At 38.7% G+C, this 25,647-nt stretch overlaps 1 protein-coding gene across 3 annotated transcripts in view; it reads right to left on the reverse strand.

The window, feature by feature from the left end:
• Positions 1–25,366, reverse strand: part of Slco1b3 (solute carrier organic anion transporter family member 1B3) — a 54,783-nt gene extending 29,417 nt beyond the window's left edge. For 2 of the 3 annotated variants that reach the window (XM_032905481.1, XM_032905480.1), the window contains exons 1-6: positions 25,327–25,366; positions 20,006–20,163; positions 5,990–6,131; positions 4,384–4,516; positions 1,695–1,807; positions 150–296 (exon numbers count right to left, since the gene is read on the reverse strand). In XM_032905481.1, coding sequence (XP_032761372.1) covers positions 150–296; positions 1,695–1,807; positions 4,384–4,516; positions 5,990–6,131; positions 20,006–20,089 — 619 coding nt within the window. In that variant the 5' untranslated portion in view covers positions 20,090–20,163; positions 25,327–25,366. Of the gene's footprint in view, positions 1–149; positions 297–1,694; positions 1,808–4,383; positions 4,517–5,989; positions 6,132–20,005; positions 20,164–25,326 lie in introns of those variants that run through there. The other variant, XM_032905482.1, reaches the window with a different exon arrangement.
• Between the last annotated feature and the right edge of the window lie 281 nt (positions 25,367–25,647).

Consider the following 25,647-nt stretch of genomic DNA (forward strand, 5'->3'; position numbering starts at 1 on the left):
GGGACACAGATAAAAATGCAGCCAACACATCCATACACATAAAATATAAACAAATATAAAATTGTGAAATGATTAGTTTAGCCGTGCTACCATTTCTACCTTAGACCCAGAACACTTAAGCACTGAACTTAATATGTTCTGTACGTTACCTAGGTACATGGAAGTGTGCCCTTCTTTTGCAAAGTCATCAAGGTAGGAAATTCCCAGGGGCACTATTGGTGTTTCCCCTATCCCACGAAGCATGTTCCCCATCAGGACATAAATCCACATGTGCGACTTTAACCCCTTTTCACAACCTGTGTAGGCAAAAAAATTATTTTAAACGTCCCTTACAGCACTGATACCATAAATTCCACCACCTTAGACTGCTAATTGTTCCTGGGATGCTGTAGCACGCACTTAGCCATGTTTTCTTTTTAAATTTTAAGTGATTTCTACTCAATCTGGAAAATAAGCACAAACAAAAATACATAAATGGGGGGAGAGAAAACATACAGAGAGCAAATTTAATTTGAAATCTCTCTACACAAACAAAATCATTTAATGTTTATTATTCATATTTCATATTTTGGGTACATATAAAATATACAGATTTCTTGTATACAATGTAAAATTAAATATCTAGTTTGTATGTATTAGCCTCACTGCTAGCACTGTGCGAAGATAATATCCCTGTTTATTTTCCCTTTGTTTTATTTTGTGTCAGGATTTTAACAATGTTTTGAGGAATAATAATAGCAGAATTCATTCATATATACATACATACATATATATATATATATGAATGCTTTGTCTGCATATATATGTGCACCACATACATGCAGTACCAGTAGAGATTACAAGAAGGTGTTGGATCCCAGGAACTGGAATTATACATGGTTGTGACATGCCATGTTACTGTTGGGAATTGAACCAGTGCTCTTAACTGCAGAACCATCTTTCTGGACCATAATTTCATATTTATAATTGTAAAATACCTAAAAAATGTCCTTTTGTCACAAAGAGATATCTTAAATTATAAATATGTCTTTACTGATTATTTCCTTGAGGTTGATCAATAACAATAGAATTGCAAAGAATTAGGTAAGTATTCTTTTGTTTAATTAATGGTAAAAAAATAACTTCAGAAACAGTGATTAAATTTATATGTTCTCAATAATACAAAAAATTGAAAAAGAATTAACTTATTTTCTTCATTTTAATCTTTCTATATCTGATATAATAGGTAGAATGATTTAGAGTGTTAAATCTATAATTTCATATTAGAACAGTTTTTAAAATTTTTCAATTCCAGTAATTATTTCTATTTTCAAGAGTACCTCTCCTTTGCTTACACAATGCATTGTGGCTTGCTTAAGTTGTTTGTTGAGACAGGTTCATACTATATGGCTCAGGTTGGACTCTAAGCCACAGTCCTTCTGCTTCAACTCCTTTGTGTTGGGATTTCAGACGTGCACAAGTCAATTCTTAGACCTTTATTTTACCTGCAAATGTTCTTCCAAATCCTAACTTAGCTCCTCCTCAGCTATTTCTAAAGGCTCATTCTGGATCACAGTTAAACTGATTATGTCTGTATATCAACGTCCAGTGAATTGTGATTTTTAAATCAATTTTTGCTGATACATTTTACAAGAATTAGAATAGACGTATATCCAAACGTTAAGATATTAGTCACTGTTACTGGTAATTCTTACCTTTCTCCACGATCTCAGGTGAAGGTCCGGTGGGTGATGTCGTTTGATTGATGAAACAGGTCAATGTAGAGTTGTCTAGAGAGCCGATGTCGTTTTCTTTTGCATACTTGTAACTGTAATGACATCACTACACTTAGCATTCTGTAACTATGGTGGCATCACTACACTTAGCATTTTGTAAGTGCAATGACGATATCACTACTCTTGGCATTCATAATGACATCACTACACTTAGCATTCTGTAACTGAAATGGCATCACCACAGTTAGCATTCTGCTTATATACCAAGTCTTCCCTTTCCTCAGAAACTACTGATTGTCCTCTCCTTTCTCTGTATCAATGAGAATCCCCTGATAATTTTCAAGTCTCAATTTTAGGACAAATAATGCATAACAGTAAAATGAGGGAAAAGGCCCAGTAAGTAAGGTCATTCAGTGTCACTCAGGCAAGGTGACTGATCACCTTGATGTGGCAGATGATACTCTTTTCATGATGGAAAAAATCCTAGCTTCCCCTTCCCATTTTGTAAACTGCTATCTGGGTGTAATCATACCTTTTTATTTAGTTTTTAAGATGACAGTAATACAAATTTCCTGATGAGTTATATTTCATAAGCTAGAGAATTGTGTTTTCAAATCAGTCTTTAAAGCATGCCAATTCTTCTACCTTTTCTACCAAAACATCTGCATTTCTTTTACGGATGGATAGGCACACATGAACTAATGTCTGACTCTCTGAAACTTTAATAAATTCTTATCCACTTCTGCTTGAGCAAGGGACAAAGGCAATGAATCAGACATATATAGTAACCTGAGGAATATTACTATACCTGTACTCTGTGCTGGACCACCAAATGCATGACAGGCACTCTAGATTACTTTAAAACTGAAACGGAATACATAGGTTTTTGCCCATAGGAACTTTCATTCCCTCTAAGAAAAAAATAGATCATTTGATATACACAAGGGTTGGAAATAGAAGGATATTACAGACTTTGACTTGTACAGAAAGTGTGATATGAATCTTAGTGATAAGCCAGAGTTTGAGATGGACTCCAAAGAACAATACACAAGGCTGTAGGGCCAGTGCATGAAAAGTAAAACATTTGCAAATGTAGAGGAGTTCAGCTTCATCAGTTGCTTATCAACTGTGGGGAAGAGTGGAAAGTGAATCTAGGACAGTCAAAGACCCAGTCAATGAGCAGCACACACACACAAGTGAGTTTACATATGATTGACCCATAGATGAGACCTTTTAATATTTTGATTGTGACTTATACTAACTGAATTTTGTAACTCTGCCATAGCATCTATACCTATTCACATATTTATCATTTGAATGATGTAATTGCAGGATAACATTTTTCATATATATATTACTCAAGTCCATCTTATAATACAGAGTTACTGGTCCCAGTAACCGCAAAGGATTTTCTGGTTCACTGATAAACTGGAATCTGAAGTTTGAAAATCTGTTCTAGAGAACTGGGAGTTTAAGCAAAATTAGAAAAATGATACTTGCATTTTCAAAGGATGTTCTAGTATTGAGTATTAATAGAACACAGATGAGAATCTGGAGCAATGTCTCAACAGTAAAGAGTCATGGCTGTTCTTCCTGCAGGTCCCAGTTCAATTCCCAGCACCCCTGTCAGGAGACTCACTAACTATAACTCTGTTCTATAGGACCTAATGCCTTGTTCTGCCCCCGACAGGCTCTGCAAGCATGTGTGCACATAAATGCACACAAACCAAACACTCATACTAACAGAACAAGGAAGAAATCCTTGAAAAAGTAATAGAATTAAAATTGAAGCCCACACCTCCAGACCTACAGGTTATTGGCTTCAGCTAGGATAAGGGCCTGGGTATCCACATTGACAAAAGATCGTAGAATGAGTAAGATCTTTTGGAGTGCTGCAGTAAATCTACAGCTTAGGTTGAAGTCCTCGACTTTGGTCTGAATTCCTTTCCAGTTGTCAGAACCACTGCTGGATATGAAAATGAACAGGTGTTGGCAGAAATACTGAGTTCAGTTTATGAGGCATGGATGGAAAACCTTGTGAATGCCCATTGGAAATGTAGACGTGGTGCATGGATACATAGACTCTGAGTGTTTACAACAGTCACTTGGTGTGAGTGATGGCTGGATTTAAAGCATATATTTCATATAAATCATTACAGGGAATTAGACTGAAGTTAAAGAGAGAGAGATGCAGGCATTTTGGCACCAGCCACGGCAGTAAAGTCTGGGCCTGTTGAAGAGGCCACACAGAGAGAAATAAGCTGAAAGAACATAAAATTATGAAAATCAGAATGGGAAAAATTCCTTGAACAGTCAATTTTAAGAACATGATATGAATATGGTGACAAGTGTGAATGACAAAGGTTAAGAGTGTGTGTGTGTGTGTGTGTGTGTGTGTGAGAGAGAGAGAGAGAGAGAGAGAGAGAGAGAGAGAGAGAGAGAGAGAGAGAGAGATGGGTCCTGGTATCTCGGCACCCATTCTCTCTTCAGTTCCATTCAGAGCTGAGAACGCTGTCTTGTCTTAACGCAGTCAAGCCAGTTGTAATTCCTGCATGGATGTCATGGAAATCTCCAGGCCCCACATGTTACTGGGGACTTAGCTGGAGTCAGTGACCTTTGTAGAAGAGAGAATTAATTCTACTTCGAGGTTTGGCTATGTAATACTTACTATCCCATGAAGAAATGTGGCAACGCTGTCAGAATGCTCCCAATGCCCATGATGAAGCAGCCAATTCCAATCAGCTTTGGTCTGTGTAGTTTGGATCCAAAGTAACTCACAAATACAATAACTAATAAATTCCCTATAACAAAACCAAGTTATGTCATTTTTATTCATATAAAAACAGATAAGGACAGTCATTGTGTATAAATACAAAAAAGCACTTGGTACTTTTCTTGGGTTGACTGACAAGAGGAAACTCACCTTAATTAAACGGAATATAGAAAAACATGGTATTAAGAATAAGCAGAAAGAAGTCAGGTATGGTCATGCACATCTCAGCCCTCTGCAGGCAGAGGCGGGTAGATCTCCAACAGTTCAAGGTGAGCCTGGTCTACAAAGCAAGTCCAGGAGAGCCAGGGGTATTATACAGAGAAACCCCATCTCAAAAAAATCAAAAACCAAAACCAGAACCAAAAAATGTAGAAGCTTTCTTATTTTGTTTTACTTTTTATTACAGGTTTATTGATTTTCTTTTTTAAACTCGTGTATACATGAGCATATGAGTGCAGTAGTTGGGTTTTCAGTGCTCATAGATGAGAACAATGAGCCTCTATCATAGATAGATGATAGATAGATAGATAGATAGATAGATAGATAGATAGATAGGCAGGCTCTGTGATAGATAGAGATAGATAGATAGATAGATAGATAGATAGATAGATAGATAGATAGATAGATAGATAGATAGATAGGCAGGTTCTGTGATAGATAGATAGATAGATTGATAGATAGATAGATAGATGATAGATAGATACAGACAGACAGACAGACAGACAGACAGACAGACAGTTAATTCAATTCAGCAATGAGACTTTAGTTATCAGGGCTCAGAGATACAAGCCTCAAGCTTTAATTCCTCCAGCCATTTTTCAACAAGCAGGGTCTCATTTACCTCTCACTTATAAATAAATAATCGTTGAAAGTGTACTAAAGGAAAAGCAAAGACAAAGATTGGAGCTATGGTATCAAGAATCTTGTAGGTGAAAAACGAAGAAGGAGCAACAACTTTCTTCTTCCTGAGGTTAAAGGAGAATCCCTTGGTGTAACCACAAGGAGCTCAGGTAACACGGAAGATGTGAAAACCAAAGCAAAGACAACAAAATAGCATCTGAAATGTTGTAGAGCGATCTGCCAAGGCGGTAAAGAGCAGGGATCCCACACAGGCCATTCCAAAGCTCTTCTTTACCCCTTCGATCAAAGGCACTATAGCTCCTCAACTTTTCTTCATCTCTGGTCTTGAGAGAGGGAAGGATGAGTCACCCAAGAGTTAGTCTGAGAGCAATACATCTGTGTAAAATCCATCTTTCAAAACCTTCTTTGCAGAGTGCCTAGTGATCACTTTGTAGCACTTTAAGTAAAATCACTGGCTAGTGATCAATCAAGTGCTGCCTAGGCATCAGCAGCACTGCTTCCCAAGATAGGACAATAAAAATGATATTGCTTTTTTTTTTCCAGAAAAGACAAGTTATCTTGGAGAAGCATGGGTATAGGGTATGAATGGACTCTATTTTTCCTCTGTAAGTCTGGCAGTTAAAACAGAAATAAACCTTACCAATTTCAAAGCCTCCATCAATCAAACCAGAAATGGAAGATGGTATGTCGAATCTTCTTTCTATTTGGGTGATGGAACTCTTCATAACAACTCCACCTAGTGCTTTGCATATGTAGCTGAAGGAGAGGGCTGCCAAAAATAGCTAAGAAAAAGCAGAAAGGTAAGAGGGGAACGTTAGCTAATGAAGTATATACTATTTACAGAATTCAATTGCTTTTCTACAAGACACCATTTGTTGGGGTTTTTGTTGTCATTGTTGTAGTAGTCGTTGTTGTTTTTAATGAAACGCAGCACCAGTCTGTCCACTGTAATGGTTGATATTACCTTACCTCTTAATGTTCTGGTTGTACAGATAAAGTATAACTTTCTAACTTGGTAATCATTACAGCAGTAAAGCTAACACAGATTATAAACTTATTTCTAAGTGGATAATCTCAGTTGACCATCACTTTAGCCTAACTTTCGTTTCAGCAACATACAACTCTAGGGATGAGCAGGATGTTTTCAAAGGCAATGTTTTTTAAAACTCAGATGAAATTTGAAGTCTGAAAAGTTAATGGAGGTCCCATGCACAATGCAAATATGTTGTATTAAAAGGCTGCTCATATCTGGACAGATCGCACCAGGCCAGCACAGCTCCATGAGAAGAGGTTTATTGGGGGAAAGCAGGGAAGAGAAGAGGAAGAAGAAGGGGATAAGAAGGCAGGGGGAGGGGGTTGGGGTCTCTGCCTTTTATCTGGACTGTGACATAATCACACCGTGCAGGTAGGTGCATGCTAGGAATGGGGTGGTTGCCATGGCAACAGTCCTTGTTGCCTAGGGGAGACACCATCACTGGATTCAGAGACTGTAAACAGCTTCCAATGCCAACAAAATGACTAACATTTGATCTAAAATTTGATCTTAGGTACTTTTTTTATTACCGTGAGGAGACACCATGACCAGGCATCTTGTAAGGAAGAAGACGTAATTGAGGCCTTGCTTATAATTTTAGAGGATTACTCTATCACCATTACCGTGGGATGTCTGGCCTCAGGCCGGCTGTATGGTGCTAGAGCTAGACCTGAGAGTATACATGTTGATAAAACCAGGAGGTCTAAAAAACAAAAGAAAGAAAGAAAAAAAACAACCTAGGAATGCCATGGGCTTTTTGAAACCTCAAAGCTCATTCCCAATGACAGACTTGCTTCCAACAAGGCCACAGCTCCCTATCCTTCCCAAACAGTTCCAACCACTGGTGAATATGTGAGGATACTGGGGGGGGGGGTCATTCTCATTCAAACTCCCACAGATAAAAAGGTTATCAATAAAATATTGAGTGATTTAGTCCAACAAAAGCTATTGATTCGTCTTTTTTTCCTTTTATTCATCTTTTCTTTTCTAGCCCACATCCATATCAATAAGCAAATTACTATTGTTCTAATATTAAAAGGTAACCACCTTATGGAATATGACTTTATGCCTCTCCAAATCTCTGTGTCAAAACCACACCCCCATGTAGTATTATGGCTATTGGGAAGGTGTTGGTTCCTGATAGTTGAATCTGCACATTGGGGTGATTGGCCTTGTGATAAGAGAAAGCAGTGCATGATCCTCTTTCTGTCGTGTGAGGATGCTGTAAGAAGTCCACTTGCACATCCAGAAAGAGAGCCATCATCTGACCCTGGCTGTGCTGGAATCTTGACTTGTGCCTTGGGCACCGGTGATGGGCAAAACCAATTGCTCTTCTTTAAGCTGTTTGGTCTGCACAGTTCCCAACAGAAAGAACATGCAGGTTAAAAAGAGGTAGAGTGCATGTATAGTGGTGAGAGGAAAAAGTAATAAAGCTTGCTGATTTCAAACTCTAGTCACAAAACTGTCCCTCAAATGTCAAAGAGAAATCGGTATTTTCCTCAGATGAGTAAAATTTGTGGGAGCTGATTACAAAGCTTGCACAATGAGAGAACATGTCAGGAATGTGGAGTCTGATAGATAGAAATAAGAGGGTGATAGATACATATAACTGTGCGTGGATGACAAATCCATAACGAAGTCAAAGGCAGCCATGTAGAAACTTGTATTAGTAAATCCATGTAGGCCAACCACCAATCAATCTGGCAGAGAGTTTTCTGTTTTAATCCGTAGTCGTAAATTCCTCAGTGTAAAAGTGGATGATTTGTATCAGCAATAACAGAAATTTTACACATGGTTGAGCTTATTATCACATTAAAATGCATGTTGATATGCAATTGCAGTGCTAATTGCTAAGGACACATGTGATATGCACAAAGGGAAACAAGAAAGAAATAAAAACATGCCAATATGAAAAGCAATGGACATAAAGACAGAAAGGAACACATGGGGGGGACCTACAACACAGAAAAATTAGCAGAGTTGCAACAGAAAGCATTTCCTGTCAGTATTTACTTTAACATAAAGAAATTCAGGCTGGAGAGGTGGGTAGTGGTTAAAAACACCGTCTACTGTTCCAGAGGACTCAGGTTCTGTTTCCATTACCCACACTGTGGTCAGAACTGTCTGTAACTCCCGTTCCAGAGGGCCTGATGCCCTCTTCTGGCCTCTTCTAGCATCAAATATACATATGGTGCACAGACATATAAGAGGATAAATCCACTCATACAGGTAAAATAAAAGAATGATAATTAAAAAAAATAAAAATCAACTAAGAGATTAACTATATACATCTACTAAGGAACGATGTAGAAACAACCTCTTTTTAGTGTTAATATAGAATTTTTTTCATAGATATCTGATGATAATCACTCAGTATGTGACTGACGTGTTTTCTAAAGCCTGTTTGAATCACCTCAAACTTCATGTTTGAGACATTAAGCTTCATGTTTAAAAGGCATAGAAATATGAGAGAGTTCCTCCAGATGTCCAGGCTGGAAATCAAACCAAATAAAGACCCAGTGCCGATTGACCATGGTAAGCTGGATGAGACTTCAGGGAGCCTAATGCCAAGTAGTTCATCCTTGAAACACAATACAATTCAAGAAAAGAATTCCAAGCAATAATTAGTCCAATCAGTCCAACACTGGGTGCTCAAGGAAGCTTCCCATGTGACTCCACAGAAGCAAGTTTACGAAGTACATGTGACATAAGCACAGGTCCTACAGCTAAAAGGCCAAGAATCTAATGTGGTCTCTGACATGTAGAGTAGAGGGCAGTAGGCTATAAAGTACACGTAACATCTCTCCTAAGGATGGGTAACAGTCCAGGAGATGAGGGTCTGTGATAATATTTATTGTTGTTCTTTTTTTAAATAAATGATGCACTGCATTTATCAGTAGATACAAACTGTTCTCTTAATAAAAACCATACTTTTAATCAAGTTTTTAATTCATGTGGCTTCACGGTGATTGGACATCTCACTGATGTATACATTTATCTGTGACTCTCTTTAAAATATAACGCCAAAATTTCCTTTCCTTGTACTCTTCTACTATCTACTTTTCCTCCCAGAATACTTCACCCTGAGTTCATTTGATAATCTTCCTCCATATTATTCTCAATATTTCATCATTTTTATCATGCATATATTCATGTAGGTTTATATTTGTGCCCTTTCTTATTCCTCTAGTATATTTTAACTGAATACCACAGCTTGAATCCCCTTCGTAAGTCACTGTAAATAACATACACGGACTGGGGGTATTGCTCTGAAGAGTACTGGCTGCTCTTTCTAATGACTGAGACTTGGTTCCAGAGGACTAGAGCCTGGCCTCTGTGGGCACATGGTGCACAGGCATACGTGTGAACACACACATACATGTAAAAAAAAGTATTTCTTTAAATGTGTATTAAACTCATCTGTCCAGAAATTACAAGGCTTAAGTTCTGGGAATGGATGATATAAAATTTCATTCTCAGAACATCACAAAAGAAAATGTGTATTTAAATGATTCTTGATGACTTGTATGTTTTGCCACATCTCTCCAAGAAATAATAGTAACATCAATTTTAAAGGTTTGATCTTTCCCCAACACTTACCTTTTTTTCCTATAGGTAAAATCTCTTCTGTACGTTCACTGACATAAAGACACAACTATTCTGTCAATTTAGTCAAACATATTGTCTATGCAAGACATTACAAAAAGCATCCATACTAATCAGTGATTAGTGTGTTGACAGAATGATTTTCTGATTATTAAATAAAGGCAGAATATTCTCATCTAAATCCTAACTATGAGAGGTCTGATTTATGAATACAGAGGAAATATTACCAGGAATCCAGGGGGCATCTTTGTAATATAAAAAGAACTATAACCAAGGACAAGGGTTGGTCCACCTACAGAAAGCTTCCAAAAGTTCAGAAAAGAGGGTTTTTTTTTTAATTTTTTCATTATTTCAATCTTAAAAAAGCATACAACACCCCAAATTTCACAGTCAAACACTAAATTCATTTTATAAGAAGAAATGGTTAACAGATGTAAGTGAACCTACTGAGCACAGAGATCCCCAATGCCCCACCCCCGGATATTATGAGGGTATGAGATATATTTATATAGATGTATATTTCTTTAGATTATGATATATGTTTTATTCTGCTTATTATATAATATTGAAACCTTTCCTATAGCCCTGTTCATAATATGAAACTTAAGTTTTAAAAAAGAATGATAGAAGTTTACAAAGTAGCAAAGAAAAAAACTCCAATAAAAAACGCACTGGAGGACTAACAGCAGGGGTACATTTTTGTGTGTGAGATTTTAAACAGAAGGAAAAGTGTTCACTTTCATTTTTAGATTTAAAACAATTTCTGAACATTTACTCTACGTGCTTTGCTTGGTGCACATAACCGTGCACCAAGTGTATGCAGTGACCATGAGGGGCAGAAGTCGTAAGATCCCTTGGAACTATAATCACAGATGGTTGTAAACACAGTTCTAGGTGCTTAGAACTGAACCTGGGTCGTTTGGAAGAGCAGGGATTGTCCTTAACCACCTTCCCACCTTTCCAACTCAGTTGATCTTAAACCAGGGCTGACAGGACCAAGAAAAGGTAAAGTCTATATTTACCTGCAGTCCTGGAAAGGGTTTATTTGTTTTCTTTGGCCAGAGATCTGAGCTTGAAGTCCAATGGCAACTGCACCGTTCCCTGGCTTCCTCATACAGTTTTAATAAACTCCATTGCTTTGTTTGGATTGCAGTTGATTTACTCAACAAACACCAGCTGTACTTACAATAAGATGGCTACTCTGCTGAGCTTCATTGTTGAGAACAGTTCAAAAGGTCATGGACGACAAACCAAACCATGAAAACTCAAAGGAGAACTAAAACCACCTGAGGGCAAAGAACCAGAGGAAAACAGTCTAATGGGGACTGAGTCCTGACACCACCATAAGTCTATGAAAGAACCAGGAAAAAAAGTGACCGAAGCCCCACACAGGTGAAGCCTTTATAGATGCAGCCCTTAATATCTGAGGTAAATCTTTAGGGCTCAAAGAAATTTACCCAAAGAAGAGACAGCATATGGACCGAAACATGCAGCAGGTGAAGGCTTTTAAGCTGGTGGAGAATGAGGGGGTATTTGAAGAGGACAGGGAGGCAGGGAGTACCCTGGGAAGGCTCAAACAAGCCCAGTATCGCGAGGCCAATACGCATTTTAAATATAGCATAAAGATGTGAGAGATAGGGGCTGATGATATGGCTTAGTGTGGAAAGGTGCTTGCTGTCAAACCTGATGATCTGAGTTCAATCCCTTGGATCCACGTGATGGGAAGAGAGAACCAACTTTTGCATGTTTTCCTCTCACCTCCACATGTGTACCATCTCACATATGCACACTACACACACACACACACACACATACACACACACACACACACCACACACACACACACACACACACACAGCACACACACACACACACACACACACACACACACACACACACACAATTTTATTTGATGATTGTCATTATGATTGGAATGAAGTAGAATTTAACAGAATTCTAATTTTCCCTTTTGGCTGCATGAGTTTAATGCCTATTTTTGTATATCTTCTATTGATAGGCTTTTGATTCATTTGCCTATTTTCTGAGTGACTCTAGCGTTTCATTTTTTAAGTGTTTTATATAACGAGGATATTATTCTTTGGAGATATATATATATATATATATATATATATATATATATATCCGCACTCAGATGACTATTTCCTTTGCTATTCAGAACCTTTTTCAAACCGTGCAATCCTATATGCCAATATTGTTTTTTGTTTTTATTGCTTCAGTTTCTGAAGTGCTGTTCAGAAAATGCTTGTCTATGCCAATCTCTGAAAGGATTTCTTCACATTTCTTTAGAAATTTCAGACCTTCCAGTCTCACATTAAGCTCTTCAATTCATTTTGACTTACTGTAAATAGGATGGGGTTATCATGCTTAGTGAAATAGTTTCATTTTATATATATATATATATATATATATATATATATATATATATATATGGAGATCCTGTTTTCCTGGCACAGTTTTGAGACACACAGGCATAGGTAGCATCTTAATAACCCAAGTCTCTACTTGGCTGGGGCTATACCCATGCCTCTTTTTTTAATAATGCCCCTGGTAGCCTAGGACTCTCACCTGTGTACAGGCCTCTCCCTGAACAGCACACAAAGTAACTTGTTAGCAGTCCAGGATCCCACCTGCCAGGAGCTACGCACTCCCCAAGAAAAATGCATTGATACTCCCCACAACAACTATCACACCTAGACAAATTGTTTTAATCTTAATCTGGTTGTTATGTGTAGGAAGAGAAAAGAGCCAAACCAGCCTAAGTTAGTTTGGGTATGTGCTTAATAAGACAAACTCTGTCCTCTAAGTGGACTTTTAGGGAAAAAAAATCTCTGTAATTTTGCCTATACGTAACTAGTGGTTTATCTTAGTTAGGATTTCCATTGCTTCAGTGAAACACCGTAACCAAAAGACAACTTGGGGAGGAAAGGGTTTATTTGGCTTGTACTGCCATATTGTTGTTCATTACTAAAGGAAGTCAGGATAGGAACTCAAACAGGACAGGATCCTGAAGGCAGGAGCTAATGCAGAAACCATAGAGGGGTGCTGCTTACTGGCTTGCTTCTCATGGACTGCTAAGCCCACCTTATTATAAAACTCAGGACCATCAGCCCAAGGATGGCACCAGCAACCTCATACTGGGCCTTCCCCACCGATCACTAATTGCGAAAACGCCTTACAGTGGATCTCATGGAGGCATTTCCTCAACCAAGTCTCCTTTCTCTCTGACGACTCTACCTTGTGTCAAGTTGACACACAAAACCAACCAGTACAGCAGAGGAGAATCAAAGTTGAAAAAGAAATCAATGAAATGGAAAACGTGATGTCAGTAGAAGAAACCAACAAAATCAAGAGCCAGTTCTGTTAAAATTCAAATTTGTAAGACTCTAACTGGGTCAACAATGAAGTGCAACGACACAATTTAATATTGGACAAAAGAGCCATTGCTACATTTACAATGCACTTAAAGAACTAAAGGAATACTGTGAACGCTCTGCCGACAACTTTAAAGATGTAGCTGGCATGGACCTATTCTCTGAAGAATGCAATCTTCACAGAACATGAGACAAAGCAGGAATCTGAACAGGCCTATATCTGTGGAATAATGAATTTGCTAGTTAATAAACTTACCATATAGAAAGAACCAGGTATAGACAACTTCACTAGTGAAGCTGTCTGGATAGCTACAAAGAATAATAAACTAATTCTCTCTAGTCTTCAGAGTATAGAAACTCTTGGAATACCTCTTATCTTATGAGTCCATCATTACCCACATTTCCAAAATTGACAAAGACATTAAAAGATAAAAGAAGGGTAGATCATACTCACATAAACACAGTGCAAAATATTTCAACGATAATCAGCAAATTTAGTAGGCTATGGAAAAATAAACTCCATGATGAGAGATTATCTCAGCTATGTAAGATGACTCTATGAATCCATCCTATCAGCAGGCTATAAAAGAACGGACATATGCAGACATCTAACAATAAGTGTTGTAAAAACTAAATTATTTAACTTGATGAAGACTGCACGCCAAAAATGTATGCCTGTTAATAATGAGACAGTAGGAGTTTCACCAGCAGAAAAAAACAGGAGAGCATTCTTACCACTGCCTATCAACAGTTAATGGTACATCCTGGATAATGCAATAAAACATGAAAAGAAATAATATTTACAAGATTAGGAAAGGAGGAAGAGGATGACATCCATATTACAGGATAATCCTTACAAAACATCTCAAAGGATTGCTAAGGAAATAAATGGTAGCTATAAGAAGAGGTTATACACAAGTCATTAACAGTGACAGTTGAGATGAACAAAGCAAAAACAGCATACTATTCTTGTTGTATCTCTGAAGGTTCAATGGCTTTATGTAAATTTAATGAAGGCAGGTGAAAACTACACATTTCAAATGGAAGAACATTTACAAGGCACATAATAGGTATTCTGTGTATGTGTGCAGGAGAAACTGAGTGTCAACATGCTGGTTCTTCTCAACTCCACATGCACAGTTCACAAACTGCCCATTGAATCCACTGAAGAATTCAGTAGACATTAACAATGCAACTTTTAAGTTTATATGAGAGACAAAAGACACAAAACGAGAAATTCAATGTTGAAGGAGAAAATATTTAACAACTGGCAGTACCCGACTTCAAGGCTGACTATAAATTGACAGCAACCAGAGGAGTTTGTATTCGTGGGAAAATAGTCCACCAAAGGGACAAAAGAGAGAGCTCAGAAATCGAACCACAGAAACTGACAGTTCCTTCTTATGCCAGGAAGGAGAAACAAAAAAACAAACAAAAAAAACCCCCACTATTGAGAAAGCATAATCTCAAAATAATGAGTTGACCCTTGCGCTTTATGCCTTTTACAACAATAAAAAACTCAGAAAGGACCACAGACTCCAGTGAAAAATGCAAAATGATGTTGCTAACAGGCAGTGACTCTGGAGGAAGCCTACACCTTCTAAGATGTGATGCTGTCATTAAGATCCGATTTGACCATAGTTGTGTGGGTTCATTTTTGGGTCTTCAATTCAGATGCCCTTGTTGGGCACCAGTGGGAGGAGAAGCCCTTGGTCCTGCCAAAGCTGGACACCGCCCCCCAGTGTAGGAGAATATCAGGGCAGGGATGTGGGGAGGGGGATGGTTGGGGAGGGTAATACCCTCATAGAAGAAGAGGGAGGGGGATGGGATGGGGACTTACAGATGGGAAACCAGGAAAGAAAATAACATTTGAAAGGTAAATATAAAATATACAACAAAAAATATCAGCTTTGATGGGTGTAATTATGAAGAAATAATTGGTTAGCTTCCATTATGATCAAGAACTCCTGACATTTGAAGAACACTGTCAGGAAGATGAGAAGTCTCAGACAGGGAGAATGTATCTGTCAAAGACATGTCTGCTTATATAAAAACAATCAAAGCTAAACAAAGGCAACCTCTTGAAATCTGCTTTGTAGGGTGGCTTGAATGAGAGATACCCCCTGTCGTCTTGGTTATGTGAAGGCTTAGGGGGTGTGGTCTGATGGGGGAAGTATTATCACTGATGTGGGCTTTCGAGAGTGTATAATGTAGCCCCACTCCAGCTATCCTCTCTGCTTCATGCTTGCACTGGAAGATGTGAGCTCTCAGCTTTCTGTGTCTGTCTCCATGCATGTGGCTTACTGCCAGATGTCCCTAGCATGATGGGCTCTCATCCCTCTGGAACTGTAAACTAATATGAACTGTTTAGCCTATAAATTGCCTTGGCTTTGGTGTTTTTTTTTTCAAACAACACAAAAGAAAGTAGGACAATTGGGAAATAGGCTGCAAGAGACATTCTTTCAAGAAGCTACGCAGATGACAACCATATTTTTAAAAAAAAATGTTTCAGGCTGTGCAACCAGAGAAAGGCACATTTAAATGAGAAGGAGGCAGGGATTAAATTATTCCAACTGTCAAAATATAGACCTCTAAGAAAGCAAATAAGACTAAGGGTGAAGACCTCGGGCTGTTCTTAAAATTGCTGGTGGTGATGATTGAATGGTTTCCTCTGAAATTAAAACCTCCCAACACAGACCATAATCCTATGCTCATTAAGACAGGATATTAAAGAGTGGGGAAACTATCGGATATTTTATGACATTATGTCAAAAGGGGGGTGAAAATCACAGGATGCCCTAAATGGAGGGGAAATGTTCTTCTGTCTTGCAGGAAAAATATCATGAAGCTGGGTAGGAAACAACTGAGGGGCTTCAGGATGTCCCCCAAAACTGACTAGATTCATTAGGCATCTTCTTCATGAAGCACCTTCCCATGCTGGAGTGAGCTCTGGTGGTACAGTCGTCTTCTGCTCCCGTAACTCCTCACCCATGTGCCTGTAAGTTACCTCACTAAAGCTCATGGTTCCTCAGCTTGGTCTTTGAAGCTATCTGTACTTTGGCATGTTGGTTCCCTATCTGGAGGTAGGTAGACATTTGTTCACGTCCTGCTGAGGACAGGATGACATTGCAGTGACCAGAACAGCTACTTTAGAAGATGGCTAAACAACTTCTCATAAAATATTCTCACTATAGAGTTACATTTTGACATTTGGTCAAGGGCATTAAAATTTGTGCCTATACAAAAATTTATGCCCAGATGTGTACAAAGCAACTTCGTTCATAACTTCTCATATCCGAAAGTAACTGTGGTGTCTCCTAGTACACATATAGCTAGATGGGATGTCAATAGACTGCTGTTAACTACCACAAATAAGTGTGCTATAAACATCATTTAAAAAAAAACTGAGGTCAAGCCAGGTTCTATGACAATAGCCAGTCTGATAAGGCTGAATGCAATCAGACGACATTCTTTAAAGGAGCAACTGTAGGCTGAGGAGGACTACTGATCGCCATGGTTTGGGAAAATGGATAATGTGGCAGTGCAAATAGAACTTTTAGATACGAAGAACCATTTATGTCATTATACGTGTGTTGAATTTTACAGAAGGCCACTTCCCTAATGGAACACAAATGTCAACTTGCAAATTTCATCAGTCATATCATTTCATATCATGTCAACATCTATTTTTAAAAGAAGTACTACTCTTCCTTCTAAAGGGGGGCTTAAATGGGGCAAAGGCTTCGTATGTACTGTGGAGAGAACATGGACAATATTTTCATTCTTCCCTCATGCTGTTCCAGAAATGAAATTTGGAATAAAGTCAGAAAGGGGGAGTTTCGCCTTTGTCTTGTTTTGTTTTGAAGTGATAATACTTTTGTACTATTGAAGAATGACTGTTACAGTACAGACACACACAACTCTCGAGAGCAGAGATAGCAAGTGGTAAGCTCTCTGCAAACTAAGTAGCTCAAAGCAAAGATTTGTAAGTGTGTTGTCACCATGTGTCAAAGCAGATTGCTGCGTGACTTCATTATACACTTCACTCTTAGACATTCGTACCCACTAGATCTGTGAGTACCAGTCATGAATGTAGACTGTGTGGATAGGCTTGTGTGCCAATCTAAGGAGTTATTCATGCTGAGTGATTTACTATGAAGAAAAAATTTAGATACATAGAAACCAACTGTAAATGGTCCAATGATAAGGTCTTACTTCCCATAGAATCTCTTAAGTACTAATATTATATAAATCCAGTAACTTTTGTAATATAGGACAGAGTTGAGAGGATGGGCTGTAGAATAATACTGCCTCAGGCTAGACTTTGATCCCTAAGTCTGGTGGTTTAGATGAGAATGTTCTCCATAGCTTCAAATAGTTGAATGCTTAGACCCCAGTCAGTGAAACTGTTTGGGAAGGCTTAGGAGGTATAGCCTAGCTGGAGTAGGTGTGGCCTTGTTGGAGTAGATACATCAATAGGAGAGGGTTTTGCTGTTTAAGAATTCCATGCCAAGCTCTCTGTCTCTGTCTCTGTCTCTGTTTCTTTCTGTCTCTGTCTCTCTCTGTCGCTCTGTCTTTCTGTCTCTGTCTGTCTGTCTGTCTGTCTGTCTCTCTCTCTCTCTCTCTCTCTCTCTCTCTCTCTGTGTGTGTGTGTGTGTGTGTGTGCGCGCGCGCGTGTGTGTGTCTGTGTCTGTGTCTGTATCTGTGTCTGTGTCTGTGTCTGTGTCTGTGTGTTTCTCTGCCTGTTGCCTGTAAAGCTTTCAAGTACTACTACAGTGCTGTGCCTGCCTGCCTCCTGCTACAGTGAACACGGACTAACTTCATAAAATTAGAAGCAAGCTTCCAATTAAATGCTTCCTTTTATAAGAGTTGCCTTGGTCATGGTATCTCTGCATGGCAGTAGAACAGTGACTAACATGCCAATAACAAGCTTTGAGACCTGGGATGGCCTGCTTTGTTTTGTTTTGTTTTGTTTTTTAAATCAACTTAGCATAAGTTAAAATTACTAGAAAGAGAAACCTCTATGAGATTGCTTATAAGAAAGTTTATAAGAAGTTCTCCTGATTAATGACTGAATTAGTGCCAGCCATGGAGAGCAAGCCAGTAACACTCTTCCACGGTCTCTGCTTCAGTTCTAACTCCAGGCTCTTGCCTTGATAAATTCTGCCTCAGTGCTAGACTAATCTGGAAGTGTAAAAATGAAATAAACCTCTTCCTCCCCAAATTTCTTTTGGTCACGGTCTTTAGAACAGCAATAGGAACCTAAGTTAACAAGATTTAAGGAAACCTGTCTTCTCTTGGTGCACATAAGACTTCTTTCATCATTTAAAAAACCAGAAATATAATATGTGGCTGGCGAAATTTTCCTAAGGATCAAGTCTATTAGCAAAATGAAAACAGTAGAGTAGAACCTGGCATTCAGTAAGTGCAACAAATGTTACTCATTATTACTAGTGTTTTCCTGTCTTCCTGCTTAAGATAGCATGTAGTGCATAAATATTTAACTCCTACTCTGACTCTGTTTTCCAGAAGTTCTGTAAGAAATATCACTTCGCATTAATGAATGGAGATGAAATTACCATTAGTTAGCATAATACCCCATAGATGCATGTAACTCAGTATAATGTCCCAGAGATACATTGTAACACAGTCTAATATCCCAGAGATAAATTGTGGTTACATTGTGTTAACCAGTACTTTTTTTTTGAGCTTCCCTTCTGCTTAAACATTATTCAGATATTTCATCATAACAGACTTTGCCAGAAGTCACTAAAAGCAAACATATTTCGTGTTCTTTGGACAAAGTTAAAAGGAACTGTTTACCTTACAACATTCTGGCATGAGTATTAGCTGTGCTGTCTGCATTCTAGATAAGGAGTTTAAAATGCTAGAGAAAGGCAGCAGTGGTTGATGTCTTGTCCTTTACAAGATGTTGAGGCTTTGTCTTGGGTGCAAGTGTTTTTCTTTTATAAGGAAGGTGACTTGGATAAGGTTGTTTCCCCTTTGTTGGCTTCTTCGTGTCTCCCTGCTCCTTTGTCCTGTGTGTGAAGTCGCCGGTGCTATCAATTATCCGGAAGTTTTGTGACAGTAGAAAGTGGAATGTTATTGCATTTTCAAATGAAAAAAGAAAGAAATGGCTGTACTAAGTTTGTGACACCTTTCTGCCAGGTGTTTTTATTAGTGACAATTTCACTCTCATCAGACTCTGTTCTTTTGTTATCAGAATTTTTTAAAATTACTAAGATAATGCTAAGGAAAGCATAATTTAACAGTTTGAGATTATAAAATGGCTTTTCAACACTAATCTAGATTTTTAGTTTGATTCCAAGAATATTTTACATAGCACATACATCTTTCTTAAGCAGTTATAGTTATCTCTCGGGCCATTAACAATCAGAGCAGATATCAAAATATTTCTAATTTTCCAGTGTCAATAAATATTGTAACATCAAGAAATACCACAAAAGAAAAACTTTGCCCAAAATTTAAAACACTTCACTCAAGGTATAAATGACGCTGTTAAAGTTTTATACTTCAGTGAAAATTCCAATCTGAAAGATAATGCTCTTCTAGTTAACGGAACTCCATCTTCACTTAGTTTAGTTTGGAATATGGCACATCCTACCTTGAATCCATCGCAGAACCTTGTTTGCTTTGATCGTGAAGGTTGGGCCTCTGCAGCTTTGCTTGACTGCTGAGTATGGTCCATGACTGAACAGTGGTTGTGATGGGAACGTCTGCAATCACTGTTGATAAATATTTCTTTTGAAATGATCACCTATCCTGGGAGAAAAGGTGCCATTTATTTTATGTGAATAATACAATTTAGAAATTAGAAAAGCCATAATGTCAACCCCAACTATTCTGTCACTGATGTTTATTAAGGGCTTTGGTCTCAACCATTAAACTAGGTAAATGCTGTACACAAGACCGAGAAAGAAAACACAATGTTCTAACCTCGGGGAAATTTTTAAATGGAAATTGGTAAATTTATTAAAGGAAATGTAAAACCAGTTAAGTTACATAAGATTTACTTATATCTGAAATGAATGAAAGCATTAGATTACAGAAACTAGGATTTTGATATCACTCTGCATGTCTAGGTTATGTGGTCTAAGAAAGAAAATTGTACTTTAAATTTTCTTTAAAATTTTATAAAGTTCCAAAATGGGCCTTACATGTAACAGATACTCAAAATGAAAAAAAAATCTTTCTAGGACTTACAACAAGAACTGTATAAGATCGTTTCACAGAGAGGTAGATCTGAGGCAGACGACAGTAGCATTCATGTTTGGTGAAAGTTTGGAAAAGTATGTTCCAGGCACCTCAGAGACACTGGCCATGTTTGACTTACATTGAAAAGGCATTTATTCTTCAAGATAAAATGTGATGGAAAACACTGAAGATTAAAAACAATCAGAAAGTTTCCTCATTCCTTATCACTGTGTTCACAAATAATCACACAGTGTTTTCATTTATAACACAAATGGAGGCATGGCATCAACACAAGCCTGTACTCTTCTCCCTGCTGCATATATTGAATGACACCTGTTTAAAGAGAAACTGTGCGTTAAGTGTCTGAATCCCTATTCTTTTTGTTTGTTTGCTTGCTTGGTTGCTTGGTTGGTTTTGTTTTTTTCAAAACAGGGTTTCTTTGTGTGTCCCTAGATGTCCTGAAACTAGCTATGTAGATCAGAGATCTGCCCGCCTCTGGCTTCTGAGTGCTGGAATTATAAGGTGTGTGTCACCACTGCTCAGCTTGAGTCCCTATTCTTAAGAAGGAGAAATTAAGCAATTTTCTTTCTTTAGCTCATTTATGTCAACTAATATCTTCTCATTAAGATTTAGAAAACATACATTTGTTTAGACATGCATACATGAGGATATATTTGTGCATCTACATTATCTACAGATAGGGAGAAACATTAACATGACACATAGATGTGCCTATTATATAGTATGCTTCCTATATAGAAAATACATTGTACATAGTTGACTGCTAGTATTTCTGCTAAAGACAATCTGTAAATTTGATTAAAATGTAGAATTAGTAAATTTCTAAACACCAACTCTAGAGGACCTGTCAGGGTAAATTCCTGGACACTTTCTGTCACAGCAGTTTAACTAACTAATGTAACCTTTCATATATATTTCTCTTGAAAAATACTTTATTGAAGATATGTTCACATTTTTCACATAGAAGGAATAGAGTATAAAATGCTAGCTCAAGCCAGTCCGAAGGTTATTTAACACACACACTCAAACACATAAACTCCCCCCTCCGTCTGTCTCTGTCTCTGTCTCTGTCTCTGTCTCTGTCTCTGTCTCTCTCTCTCTCTCTCTCTCTCACACACACACACACACACATACACACACACACACACACACACACACACAAATAGTTTGGGTCTTAGTCAGGTACTTCTGCATAAAAAACACTGAATAGTACTTCGCCATATTTTAAGGCATGAACTTGGTAACCCAAAAAGGCCAGAAGAGTGCAGACTATTTACAAAAACAACTAAGAGCAGGTCACATGTTGACACTCCGGTGACACATTATGGCCTCACCTCCTATAACCTTCACTAAGAATTCACATATGCCCTCCACTGATGACCCAATCTTTCTAGCATTTGTCCCATGTTGGCCATCACCCACAAAGTCCCAGCAGTCTTGGTGTCATAAGTAGGAAATTTGCGTAAGCACAATCTATGAATAATGGGGGTTGACTGTGTACATTACATTAGCCATTTTTTCATTTTCCTGGGTGTGTGTGGGGGGGGGCATGGTCATCTATGTACAAGTGCATGTTTATGCATGTGGGTATATGCTTGCGTGTACATGTTCACGTATATACAGATGCATGTGTGTGTGTGTGTGTGTGTGTGTGTGTGTGTGTGTGCATGCACAAGTACATGTGGAAGTCAGAGAACAATCTCAGCTGCTGCTTTTTGGTTTCTTTTCATATTTCTTTTTAAACAGGGACTTTTAGCAGCTTGAAACTCACCAAGTTAGCTAGGCTAGATGGCCAGAGAGCTCCAGGGATCTACCTGTCTCATCTGGGAAGCACTGGGATTATAAGCACATACCACCACCCCCAGACCTTTTTAAATATTGGTTCTGTGGAAAGAGTTCATGTCCTGTGCATGCAGGTTTAGTACTTTTCCAATTGAGCGAGCGCCCTACCTGTTACGCATTTTGAAATGTATTCCTATCACATTATTATACAACACTTGGTCATTGCTGTACTTGGTGGTATATGCCTGTAATCCCAGCAGTTGCGAGGGAAGAGGAGTAGGTTTGGCAACTCAATGCCAGCTTTAGCAATGTATAGAAAGTAAGGCCAGTCTGATTGTAAGAATCTGTATGAAAAAGCTATGTATGTATGTATTACAAATAAATAATCGACATACACATATATATGATTCAACAAAATATTGAGGTATCATCACTCAAATAAATGTGAATAAATATGTGGACCACAGAAAAATATGCCTGGGTATAAGTAAACAAACTCCAGTCATTCCACTTTCCTCACAGGTTTCTGCCAATCTAGTACCTGCTTCGTTTCAGCTCTGCGGTGAGGATCAGGAGCCAAAAATCAATCATACATTGTGTTGACGTCATGAAAAATATGCCAACTACTTCTCACGCATGTGTTAAACATTAGGAGATAGCTTTTACCAGGTAATCTCACGTAGGCATTGCTTGTGTAGTAGACTGTGATTTTTGGTTTACACCTAACTTTCATACATACATACACACATTATTTATTATTATTATTATCATTATTATTTTTATTATTATTATTATTATTATTATTATTATTATTATTATTATTATATAGCTGTCTCAGCACTCCTATCCTTCAGTTGATGACCTTCTTACCTTCCATCCTTGTCTGCCTCCCCATGCAGGCCTTACCTGGCTTTCAAAACTTTCAGGGATCCTTACACCATACAAAGTGCAATTTAGATTCTCCCCTTGGTGTCCTTGCAGTCTAAACCCTGCTCTTGTCTAAGGTTTCATTTTCAATTCACCCACAGAGAGCCCTCCACACATGGAGTCATTGTTTCAAGAGGAATGCTCTCCAATCTTTGGAAATTTCTCCCTAACCTGAAGCCTTCCTCCTCTCAAGGTTGTGCATCTTCCCTGACCTAAGCGTCTCTTTTCAATGCTGGTTTTACCTCCATTGAAACAACCACTCCAGCTCTCACACTCATGGAGAGAGTGCACCAGTCCACTATCATGTTCGGTGTTTCTCTCAGTTCCCAGACCAACTATGTATACTTCTAAACCTTGTGGAGGAGGTTAAGCAACAAAAGTTTGGAAAGAAACCTCGCTGTTCCCTGTGTCTCACAGACGTTAAGCTGCGAACTGAACTATGGGAAACCTGGCGGTGAGAAAGTCAGTCTGGATTTGAGTCATATGACAAAATATGTCTGTACTTTGGAAATTGGAAGCCTTATTTGGAGGTGTGGAATGTATCTTTGTCTGAATGTGTTGCATCTTGGTTCTTAATGACTTAAAAGGTAATTTCAAACAAAGAATGTTTACAGATGACCATGCCAATCTTCCCTGAGGAGGATGCAGTCTTCCAGGGTAGATTGCAGGGAAGCAGTGTCAGCCTCTGCTTCTGCGGATCTGCTCTTATTATTCATGGGTCAGAGGAATGCAGTGCTGACAAGGAGCCATCTGTCTAAGGGATCAGGGAGGAAAGGGGAAACAGGTCATACCTACACAGGTCCTGAGGAATTGGGGATTCAGGAGCCCCATCTTACTTTGACAATAACAATTTTCTTCTCAGCTTTGTGAACAGAAGAAGAAAAGCGGCATTCCTGGAGATGCCCTTGTGCTGGCAGCTCTGATTGTCATAATCTTAAACATCTTTGAATTGGAGATGAAGCTGCCAGGAAAACTCTACGTGTTCCCTCCATCTGAGTCACACAGAAGAATGCATCTGAGGGGCAGCAGAGGCTGCTCAGACGCTGCGAGGCCCTGCCCCTTCCCATTTGTTGTGTAGCTCTACAGCACCCTTTGTCCAGGTCAGAAGAAAGGGGGAGAGAGAGAGAGACAGAGAGAGAAGACAGAGAGGGGGAGGGAGGGGGAGGGAGGGAGACAGAGACAGAGAGAGAGACAGAGAGAGAGACAGAGAGAGAGACAGAGACAGAGAGAGAGAGAGACAGAGAGAGAGACAGAGAGAGACAGAGAGACAGAGAGAGATAGAGACAGAGAGAGAGACAGAGACAAAGAGAGACAGAAACAGAGAGAGACAGAGACAGAGACAAAGAGAGACAGAGACAGAGAGAGACAGAGACAGAGAAAGACAGAGACAGAGATAGAGAGACAGAGACAGAGAAACAGACAGAGAGACAGAGAGAGGAGGAGGGGGAGAGACAGAAAGAGGGGGGAGGGAGAGAGGGAGGGAGGGACAGACAGAGACAGAGAGAGACAGAGACAAAGAGAGACAGAAACAGAGAGACAGAGACAAAGAGAGACAGAGACAAAGAGAGACAGAGACAAAGAGAGACAGAAATATAGAGAGAGACAAAGAGAGAGAGAGAGAGAGAGAGAGAGAGAGAGAGAGAGAGAAGAAGAAGAAGAAGAAGAGGAGGAGGAGGAGGAGGAGGAAATCAATTCATCATTCTGTGTGATTGTCCATAGTGAATGTTATGGAAGCAACCCATGGTTCACTGTCCCAGACTAGAAATTTTATTCATCTAAACAGAACTGGGAATTGATTTTCAAACGCTGTTAAAAATTATCTATTACTTGCTGTAATTTGGGACTGTGGAAACCCAGGCCACATCTATCTCCTGAAGGGATTGGTAACAGGCTCTGAGAGCTGCCCAGAAGCGCCAAGCTACACCATCTTATGCCAGGTACCATGAGCACCCCCATATATTTCCTCTGTATTGAGAAGAAACCCTGAAGAAAGCATCTTACCTGAGCTCAGGCTTCTAGAGCAAGCGTGGCATGTCTAACCTGTACCTGCTCGGGAAGTCCCACTTTAAAGCCTCTCAGCTTTTTCAGTTCAATGATGATTAACTATCTCTGCAGGTCACTGTCCTACACAAATAGCAAAGAAAAAAAAGTGAAAAAAGAAGAAAGAAAGAAGCAAACAAAGACCTAGGTAGGAATTCAATTCGCTCTAGACTCCTGTGTTTTAAAGATTGTATTTAAAACTCCCCAGAATGTACACATTATATTTTTTATATATTATATTATACTAGTGCTGAAATAACAAGTTTCGTTTTTAGAAGTGGA

This window comes from Rattus rattus, chromosome 6, assembly GCF_011064425.1.
Source record: "Rattus rattus isolate New Zealand chromosome 6, Rrattus_CSIRO_v1, whole genome shotgun sequence".
In the NCBI taxonomy this organism is placed as follows: domain Eukaryota; kingdom Metazoa; phylum Chordata; class Mammalia; order Rodentia; family Muridae; genus Rattus; species Rattus rattus.